This window comes from Dasypus novemcinctus, chromosome 1, assembly GCF_030445035.2.
Source record: "Dasypus novemcinctus isolate mDasNov1 chromosome 1, mDasNov1.1.hap2, whole genome shotgun sequence".
Lineage (NCBI taxonomy): Eukaryota > Metazoa > Chordata > Mammalia > Cingulata > Dasypodidae > Dasypus > Dasypus novemcinctus.
The window spans coordinates 126,378,095-126,389,002 of record NC_080673.1 but is presented as its reverse complement, the minus strand read 5'-3'; the positions used below and the strand labels follow the sequence as shown (position 1 = coordinate 126,389,002).

The window sequence follows — 10,908 nt, the reverse complement described above, 5'->3', positions numbered from 1 at the left end:
TTAAATTATTAAGTGCTTATCTAAAGAATTTACAAGAGGGCCTGACACAAAGTATGCTAGATAACTGTTACTGTTACCAGTGTCAGATGCCAGCCAGCTATATGTCAAGCAGCCGGAGGGGCTGCTTGAGGGTGGGCGGGGACAGTCCAATCTCTGAATCTACAGTGCCTAGAACAAAATAAGCGGTACGGTAAATTTGAGGAATTTAAAGTAAGCGAGGGAGAAATGAAAACCGAGAAAATGGGTTTCAGCGTGATAATGGTGGGCAGGCGGGGAACGCGCGAGTGCGCACTGCTGGATGGGCGCGCCTTCCTCTTTCCCCGCCACCCGCCCGGGTCAGGTGGAGGCCGGGAGGCCAGAGGAGGGGCAGGAGGAAGGGGTGTGGTCGCGGTCACAGGCCGGGAGCCAGAGCAGCACCAGCGCCCGAGGCTCACTTCTTCGCTCCGGGTACTCCCGCAAACCGTTCCCCGCAGCCGCATTTAAGGGTAAGTTGAGCCAAACCCCGCGCCCGCCTCCACCTCCGTGCCGCACCCAGGCTGCGCGGCGAGGAGCGCTCTGCGCGCCTCGCCCGCGTCCCCCGGAACGCAGCAGGTGGGTGCGGCGGGGCTGGAGGCTGCTCCCAGAGCGCCGGAGGGACCTCAGCGGACTTTGGGTCCGCGTTCTCCATTTCAGAGTTTAGGAAACTACGGGCGAGGGGAGAACAGTGCTGTGCGCCCGAGGGGCGGGGTCACCAGCTCTGCTCTGTGGCGGGGCCCCAGCTCGCAGCCACTCTTTGGACTCCCTTGATGCTTCACTTTTCATCACAACTAGCCGCGTAGAGTTCCAGTTGGCTGTTTTGGCGTCCCCAGTCCTAAAGCTCTTGGGGACAGAGAAAAAATAGGGAGTCAGAGAGGCCCTTAGAGTCCCTGGTGTGTCTGGGAGCCTGGCTCTGGGCTGAGTTCTCAGGACTTGGAACCCCACCTGCTTCACGTAGGCAAAGTATTCATTTTATTTACTGAATTATTTTAGAAGGTAGAAGAAGGGTGGGTTTAGATATTGAACGTTAGGAGTTTTAGACTTTTGCCCTTTCTTGAAAAAGACTCACCTTTTTCTTTGATTACAGCAGAATCCGATTCACTAAACGTGAATCATTACCCTGGCTTTTGAGTCAGCGGGTACCAGGTTACAAATGACCATATATAGGAAACTGTGGTTTCCACTCTGCGGGAGAGATTCTGGAACACTGGAGGCCCCTCTGGCTGCTGATAAGAAGTTGCACAGCAAGAGTAAAAATTCTTTCCAAAGATCTGTGTTCAACACAGACAGCAAGACCTTGGCCTCCAGGAACCACATTCACAAATTTTATTCATCAACATCATAAAAAGTGTAACCCACGTAAATGTTTTTTTTTACAAAGATATCACCCTTGGCTTTCATCAAGGCAGGAACTTCAAACTGACCAGGAAGGGAATTTTAAGATGTAAAGAAAACCAGAATCTTGTTCCCAGATGGTATTGCTATGTAGAGAAATCTATTTTGAAATAGAGATGGAGAAAGAGGTAAACGGAAATTATGTAAGGGCTCTAAGCCCTATGAGAAAATGGGTATTTTCTTCTATTGATTATGTTACCACAATTTTTTTTAAAAGTAAAAAGTTTTATTGTTTAGGTCATTTGGCTTCCATTGAGGAGTAGTTCCTTACTTAAAATTTAAATGTAGATGAATGTTAATTGTTAATGATTTGCAATTTATACTTGATGACCACATATCAGCTTTGGCTGGGTATAGAACCTAGCTCTTGGGGAAAGTAGAAGCAGCAGGGTTAGTTTCATACCGTTGGAGTCTGCCTGGGTTCAGCAGGGTCTGTCTACTAGCTGTGTGACGTGGAACATTGCAGTGCTTCTCTGTGCTCCAGCTTCATGTGCAAAACAGAGATGCTATAATACATAGCTCACTAGATTATTGTAAGGCTTATCATAAATCATTTGTTCAATAGGATTTTTTTCAGCGTCTCCCATACCCCAGTGAATCCTTAGCCTTATGGAGCTGATCTTCTAGGGCTTTTTTCATTCCCTCACACATAGTAAAAACTTAAAACTTTAGCTGAGTTTGTTATACATACTATCTCATTTGATGCTAGCAAGAACACTCCTCTCCCTCTTTTTATAGAGGAGGAAACTGAGGCTCAAAGAAATTGTGTCTAGCTTTAGGAAACAAAACCAGAAACAGTAAGACCTTATATCTCTTATATAAAGAGAGGGATAAATGTAGTATTATACTTTGTTGTACCTAGAGAGATAACTGCCTTTTGCTGTAGAAAGCTTGTGAACATCAGGGCTAAATATTTCTAGGGACCAATGGTGAAATTTCCTATTGAACTTTGCTCTGAGGTTATGACTGAATTTTTAAAATATTTTGTTCCCAGGATGGGTGGGACGAGTTGCATTTCTAAATTAACCCTGGAGATAAGCCAGCATGTTCATATGCCTTAGGGAAAATATGTCTCATTCCCAGTCAGGGTTCCATGAAAGAATGTGCTTTTGCTCTCTGCACCCTTAGCAAGGACTAGACTGCCTCCTCAAAGAGCAGAAATGTCTGTTTATACCAGCCACAGGCTTGGAACCTTGAAATATATAAATGGAGATTTCATAATCAAAACACAAGGAATCAAATTGAAGCCAGCTAAAATGTGAAAATGTGTGTTGTTTGAAGAGCTGGGGAGGGGAGGTGCTCAATTTTTTGTGTTGCTGCTCTTTGTGGTGTTAGTCTGCCTGGTGAAAAGAAGTGTGCAGTCAACATAGTTTCATTGATTTTACATAAAATGAAAATTGGCTTTCCATAGAGCATATTTTTAAACTCCTTAGATGCAGAGGTTTTTTTCTCCCTCACAGTTCTAGCACTGTCCTTGGTATATGGTAGGTGTGCAATAAATGTTCCTTTAGTGAATGAGATACTTAATTTTAGAGATACAACTTTCTGAGGTTTTTCTTTGAAGGGTGACTTCTGATTTCTGGATTAAGATTAAAGATTGGACTGAGATTGCTATGTTCTAATTCAGGTATCTATACCTTTTAGTAATCTTTTTTTCTTTTAATAGATTAGTGTTATCTCAAGCCAAGGCAAAGGTGGTGTATCATGGCATCTATTTGGGTAAGTAAAAATCAAGCCTTCATAACAGAGTAACTTATCTGAGTCAAACAAAATATGGAAAATTAAAAATATAAAGAGAAATTTCTTGAAGGTTGATTTAAAAGTTCATCTGAAAAAAATTAATATGCAAAAGAAGCTAGAGATTGCCAAAAATAATATTAAAATATAAAAATGTGTTATAAAGCTGTACAGTTTAAATTGTAAAATTATTTTATAAAAGAAAGAGGTCAAGAGCTGATGATGAATTTAGTATATGATTTGGAAAGTTATTATGTAATAAAAATGACATTTCATATCAAAGAGGAAAAGGTGACTTATTCAGTAATAATGCTAGGAAAACTTCTGGCCATTTGGGAAAAAAGGAATCTGTATTCATCCTCCCTTCTATCTTACATTAACATAAATTTCAAGGAGATTAAATACATAAATGAACGAGATGAAATATGGGTGAGATTTTAACAATAATCTTGGGCTGGGGAAGGTACTTCTAACTATGACACAAAACCAAGAGAAAGAAAATATTGATCTATTTAGCTACATATAAATTTGCATTTTGTGACAGCAAATGATACTGTTAATAGAGTCAGAAATCAGCTTTCAGGGGAGAAATATTTGCAGCACATGAGACAAAAGACTTAGTTCCTTGACATACAAATAACTACAATAAATCAAGAGAAATGAACTTGGAAAAATCTGCAAAGGACTTACATAGGACATGAATAGAATTATAAATGTTCAATCGGTGTATGAAAATATGGCTATACCTCACTGAAAATTAAAGTAATGTAAATAACACAATGAGAAACCACTTTCTATCCTGAGGAATTGACGAAGGTGAAAAATGTGGTAAGATGAACATTGTAGAGAGGAAGACAGGTACTCTAGTACTCTAGTCATAAAAGAATAAATTTGGTACATTTTAGGTGTATTTTGGCAATATTTATCAATGTTTAAATGCACAAGCCCTTTAACCCTATAATTCCACTTCTAGGTATGTATCATATAGATATACTTGCATAAAATTGAGAAAATATGAGTAGAAGGGCATTCATTACTATTAATGAAAATATACAAACCACCTAAAAGGCCATCCAAAGAGTATGAAATTAGCAAGTTACTCATAGAAAGGAGTAGTGTGTGATCGTTTAAAAGAATGGGAAAAAATGGGTCAACTCTATATGTATTAACATATAAAATGTTCCAAGAGATATTCAGAATTAAGTTACAGAATAGTATGCACAAAATAATCCTGTTTGTTTAAAAGAAAGAAAGAGAAAATATGTACAAAGATTTTAGTTATATGGAGACTTCCTACTAAGGTGGAACTGTGAGCAAAGGCACCTGTACTTCCCAATGCAACACCTTCTGTGCTTTTTAAAAAAAATTTTGCTTTAAATAAACTCTAGATTACATAATGTAATATAAAAAATTTAGAGGATTCCCATAACCCCACTCCCCCCTCCCCCCTTCCCACATTAATAACATCCTTCATTAGTGTGATACATTTGTTACAATTGCTGAACACATACTGGAGCATTGCCACTAACCATGGATTTAAGTTTACATTATAGTTTACACTCTGTCCTGCACAATTTTGTTAAGTTGTGGCAAAATATATAATGACCTATATCTGTCTTTGCAACATCATGCAGGACAATTCCAATGTCCAGAAAATGCCCCCATATTACACCTGTTTTTCCCTCTCTCTCCCCTTAGAACCTCCAATTGCCACACCCTTTATATCAATGATGAAAGTTCATCTATTGCTAGAATAACAAGTCTATGGTAGAATACTAGTAAGTCTACTTATTTTAGTCCATTGTCCATTCCCCATTCTTGAGAATTTTGGGATGATTCTTATGGCTAAGAGATTTCAAAGTGAGTCAGGAGGTCATTCCAGAGGTTATGTTTATGCATGTCTCAGCAAGATCTCATTGACTGTTACAGTAAATATTGCCTCAATATCCTGAGGGCTCTAGAGACATCTAGCCTCTATAGGCAGGGCACACAGCTCAGAAGTTTGGTGTCCTGCCAGTGGGCCTTACCTTGGAATTTATGCCCCCTGTTGTGACAGAGTTGGACTTGTTTGTGGTTTCCCTACATGTGGCTGTTTCTACCCCTTCTATTTGAACTTGTAGTTAGTACTATACTTGATAGGTATATCTTCAAGAGACTTAAATCTTTGGTTTATCCATGTGCCAGCTGGGCCCTGAATCTCAGGGAGTTGCAACAGCTAGTCTCCATTTCACTGGACTCACCCAGGACAACTAACAAGATGATGATGATGGGCAATGTGCATCCCAAGGAACAGAGAGAGTATGCAACTGTAAGCAAGAGAGTTCCGTCCATCTGCCTTCTGTACTTTTTGCCAGGAGTACAGCAGCATAAGGGAATAGTAGCATTTGGCATTGGGGACCAAGGAGGAAAAGAGGAGAGCAGACATGAATCAGAGAGCTCAGTGTGACAGAACTGGACTGAGTTGTGGTTTCCCTACACGTGGCTCTTTGGTCCCTTCTATTTGAATCTATAGTCGGTGCTAGAGTTGGTCGGTCTATGTCCAAGAGACTTGAATCTTTTGGCTGTCCATGTGCCAGCTGGGCCCTGAGCCTTAAAGGAGTTGCAACATCTACTCTCCAGTTCATTGGACTCACCCAGGACAACTAACAAAGAGGTGACGATAGACAACCACCATATCAAGGACCCAAGAGAGCCTACAGCTGCAAAACAGAGAGTCCCATCCATCGATCATATGGGACTGAAGCCCCCTCTCAATTAGAGGTGGAGTGGGCATCACCATCCCAGAATCCTCAGGATTGGGGAATGAACTATGGACTAGAGGAGACTTACTGGTATTCTACTATAGACTTATTGTGATTCTAGCAGTGGAAGTAATTATATCATTGATGTGGAAGCAATGGCCACTGGAAGTTTTGAGGTCAGGAAGAGAGAAAACGGGGCATTTTGGGGACTTGGGAATTGTCCTGAATGACATTGCAATGACAGATACAGGACATTATATATCCTGCCATAACCTACAGAATTGTGTGGGAGAGAGTGTAAACTATAATATAAACTATAATCCATACTTAGTGGCAGTGCTCCAAAATGAGTTCATCAATTGCAATGAATATACCGCACTAATGAAGGATGTTGTTAACTGGGGCAAAATGTGGGTGGTGCAGGTAGCTGGAAGATCTGACCTTGAGTAGCTGATTTCACTGGATGGTGTTTTCACTTTCCAAGCAGAACAGGCATCCTGCCTGGCTAAGTACTCTTCATCACACTTGCAGCTTCCTGTCTGGCGTATGTTTTAAGCCATGTTCCCTGAAGTTGCTTTAGGTAAATATTGGCACTCAGTTGCACAAAAGGCCCTCCACAGGAAGTTAATGAAAAACAGGTTAGACCTGGGTTTCAAATCAAAACAGAGCTTTTGCTCACAATAAAGGCTAGAAAGAAATACTGTATAGTCCGAGAAAGTAGAGAAAGTCTTCTTGAGAATGAAGGGAATGAATTTAAAGAGTTGTTCTCTGCTGTTCCCTGACCCAAAAGTAACTGTGAAGGAGAGACTGTCCCTCTTTCATATTTAATCATAATAAAGGTGTAATTTGCTAATCTAATGGATAGACTTTGAATAAGCCTAGTAAATCAGAGGCAAAGAGGAAATGAAAAAGTTTTAAATCATAGAGTAAGGAATGTGAAAGGGAGGTTTGCTTTACTTCTTTTTTGAAAGTCTTTGTCTGCAAAGCAGACAGAAAAAAATTTTTTCCATTACTGAGCAATAAGATTAATACAGAGGTCTCACAGGAATTAAACTAGAATAAGTCAAAAGGCAGAAAAGTTTCAAGCCTGCCTCTCCCTCCTTATCAGATTCCTGCTTCTTTCAGTTTTCAACAATTTGTGTTTGTTTAAATACCACACCTAGGTACTGGAAGAAATGTTTAAATAGGAGTGGTGACAGTGCCGTGTGAATAGGGTTGAGAAAAGGCAAAAATGCATTTTTAGGGTTTTCTTTTCTTTTTTTTTTTAGGATTTTTGACATATGGCATTGAACAAAGGCATTTTAATAATGGAGATTAAAAATATAGTAGAGGCACTGAATGATTAATCAATAATGATTAATCTCCACTGTTAGATTTTTCATCCCCATAAATTCTCATCTTCTTTTTTAAACTTTGTAATTCTTCGTTTTGTTTATACATTGTCTTGTTAATGTCCTTTAGCTCTATTACCATATTTAGTTTATTCCTATCCATTATTTCCTTTGAGTTGATTTAGGAGATTGTTTAAACTTCTTTGATTAGTTGTTCCAATGTCTTTGTTTCCTCTGAAGTTTTAATTTGTACCCTTGAATGAGCTATCTTTCTGTTTACTTTGTATGACTTGTGATTTTTTCCTGATGTTTGGCCTTTTGGTTATTTTTATGTGTAAACTATGAAAGTCAGTTTCTCCCTCTAGCTTAGGGTTTTATTGGAGATTGGTTATGTGTTACAGTGTTTCGTCAATGCTTTGTCCAGCTTATACTGAACCTCTAGAGCAGCCTGTGATTAACTGTTCAGATTTTCACCTCTTTCCCTGGACAATTGGTGAAACTTTTTAAGAGAGCCCCAAAATATGCAACTATTTCACTTCCTGGAAAATATTTCCTTTCCACTTGTCTGTCTCCATGAGTCCTTAATTGTTCTGTTTGATTATGTACAAAATTTCCACCCCTTTGGCTATGATTTGCTCAAGTGTTGGCCCATGCTTAGTCCCATTTTTCCCTACAGCTTTCAGCCCTGCCTTACAGTAGTTGAGTGTTCCCCCTTTACCACGAGAATTTTCTGCCTCCAGTATGTATATGATAGGATATCCTACCCCAAGGAGCTGGATGAGGTCAGTGTTCAAAACGCCTGTGTTTTCTTTAGGGTGCAGCAGTGATTAGAGAATGGATTGTGTGTGTGCACCACTTGCCAGCAATTCTGCTGCAGGTCTCTTTTCCTGAGGGCTGTTTTGTCTGTACTAATACACTAGGGACCCCACCCTAGTTCTCTGTGGCCTTGGGTCCTTGTGCCTGAATAAGTGTGGGGATCTAAATTGCTGCTCTGAGTGGCTTTGTGGTCTCTGAGCCCCATAGCAGTGCTGGAGCTGGAGTGCTGCTGCTGTGTGACCCTGAAGCCATGTAGGCCCCAGGACTGAGTGTTGGGGAGGGGTCCAGACTGGCAGATGTCCATGTCCAGGAGAGAGATGATGGGGACTTGGGCTACAACTACAGCAGTGCCAGAGGACATGGAGAGAAGTGGATGTGAAATTATAGTTTTGAGCTAGTTTTAATAGGCCTTGCTGGTGGATTGATTTGGAGGGGAAAGGAGATGAAGAAATCAAAGGAGAAGAAGGAAACAAAGGAGACTCCCAGGCTTGTGGTGACTGGCAGTGCCGTGTAGGGGGATGGGGCAGATTGAGGAGGCAGAGAGCAAATCTGGGAAGGGAGCAGAGGTTGGAGTCAGATTGCCAGGGGTTCAAATCCTGGTTCTGCCACAAACTAGCTATATGACCTTGGGCAAGTTCTTAACCTCCCTGCACTTCAATACTCTCTCCTGTAAAACATGGGTAATGAAGTGCCAACCTCATTGAGTGGGGGTGAGGATTAAATGACTAGATGCCTGTAAAGCAAAATAAGCAAGTACTGTGCAAGTGTTATGTAGGAGAAGGAATCAACTTGGGAGGAAATGAGTTGATATGTGAGATATCGAAGCAGATACATCTAGTTCACACTGACTCTACAAGACCAGTCCTCCAAGTAGAAGTCCCGGCTGAGGTGGAAATGTGAGAGTTTTCTGCATACAGAAAAGGGAGTGGTGGAAATAACTTACAGCAGGATTCGAGGGAGAGAAAAGAGAAGGGGACTTTCTATTTGAGGTGCTTCCTTAAGAAGTTGGGCAAGTGGGAGGAGCAGCAAAGAAGAATAAATGCAAGCTGGAGAGGCAGAAAATAACCCAAGAGATGAGGCATGGGAGCCAAAGAAGGCAGGGGCCAGCTAGCTTAACAATGAGTGATGCATGCTTCTGAGGGGCCAGAGCTTCTTATTGTAATCTGAGTTTCACGCAAAACACAAAACAAGTGGCTTCTTTGTCCCTGTTTTCCCTTATTTCTGAACCCCAGTTATCTTTCTACTCCAGCCTACATCCTCCTCTGTTACCACATTCCAATGCTGTTGCTTCGAGGCTGCCTCTAATGAAATCACTATATTTAAAACAGAAAAGCTGGCAAGTGTGGATATTTTTCATTTGAGTAAGCACAAGAACAAATGCAAACATTTTCTTCAGACCTCTTGCATATGGAATGTCAGCCTTGTTGCTCTCAGGCATCTCTGATGACTGCAGTCACCGCTCACTGTCAAACCACTCCCTCTTTATCGCATTTTTGAGTGGGGAATGTGCCCCCAGCAGTGGTGGGAGCATTTCTCTTAGCCTGTCATCTTCCATTGACCTCCAAATCACTCCCAGCCTGTGGGAGCTTCTAGCATTTTCCCTGTAAGAACTGAATGTTTACCAATCTGTTTCTCTGTCATCTTACCTGACTTTCCCTCCGTTCATTTTGGGACCTTTCACAGTAAACTTTCTTTGGTTTTGAAAACCTCTTTTGACTTGAAAAATTGAGCAGAAAGTCCTACATTTTCCAGGCGTTGACTGCTTTATTTTTGACTCTACTCCATTTTCTCTTATATCATAAACTTTCATGACCCAGCCTAGTGTCTTGACATTGAGCCAAGAGTGATCATTTCTTCCTGGCTCTCTAGGGGCTACTGAGTCTTGGAAGTTTATCTGAGGCTTTTGATTTGAAGCCTTAATTTTTGAATATGGCCTTCACAGCGCTTTATGGAGTGATGAGTGATTAGGCTCTGTCTCACCTTCAAAATGTACCTGCAGCAACTGCTATTCTTGCTCCAGAGCATTTGGCTTTATATATTTCATGTCAACAGGGTTGGCACCTTGTGTTTTTCTCTTTTTTTCATTCTTCTGAATGTAAAAGTTTAGCTTCTTACAAACCCAGCACTCTTTGCATGAAGAAATTAGTATGACTGGCCTCAGTGAGCCTAGGATAGACTGGCCTCCTCAGACAGAGTTGCAGACAGCTCCCCAGGCCCAGCCTGAACACACCCAAGGCTTCAAGGCATCACGTCCTATGCTTGACCTGCAAAGGATAGTTTTGGAAGACCAGGGAAAATTATATTGGCATGAAGAAGATAATTCAAGTGGCATGTAGCCTAGCCTAATAATTAGGATCAGAGACTGAAGGAATAGACCACTTACTGACTCTGGAAACTTGGGCAAGTTCCTTAATCCTCAATTGGTTCATTATCTGTGAAATAGGATTAATTATATCTGCCTTATCAGTTCATTGTGAGGATTGACTGAGTTAATGCAGAAAGTGTGCTTAACACAGTACTTGGCACCTACAGGTAGCAGCAGTTATTGTTGCTGTAAAGAGCTCCAGTTATTTTTCCCTTCTGTTTCGATATTCTTGTTTTCATTTCTTTTCCAATTGGCTTCAGAATAGTTTTCCTCTTTGAAGTATCTGCAGGTCAAGTTTGAGAAAAGGAAAGAAGCTAATGTGTTTAAAGGATATGGATGGAAATCTGACCAAACATGATTTTTCTTTAAAAACCAGACTTTGCCTAGTATTCATGGGTATCCTACACTGCACAGATGCTATGCTAAGGCACAAGTATTGGTTAGTAATTTAATTTTCAAGGAATTATGCAACTAGTGAATGAAGCGGGCCATGCAAACAGACTTGTTG

General features: G+C 40.9%; 1 protein-coding gene across 1 annotated transcript in view; it reads left to right on the top strand.

Moving 5' to 3' along the window:
- The first annotated feature begins 372 nt into the window (after positions 1–372).
- ANXA3 (annexin A3) overlaps positions 373–10,908 on the top strand; it is a 50,751-nt gene continuing 40,215 nt past the window's right edge. Inside the window, exons 1-2 of the mRNA XM_004464845.5 lie at positions 373–485; positions 3,077–3,129. Coding sequence (XP_004464902.1) covers positions 3,115–3,129 — 15 coding nt within the window. The 5' untranslated portion in view covers positions 373–485; positions 3,077–3,114. The remainder of the gene's footprint in view (positions 486–3,076; positions 3,130–10,908) is intronic.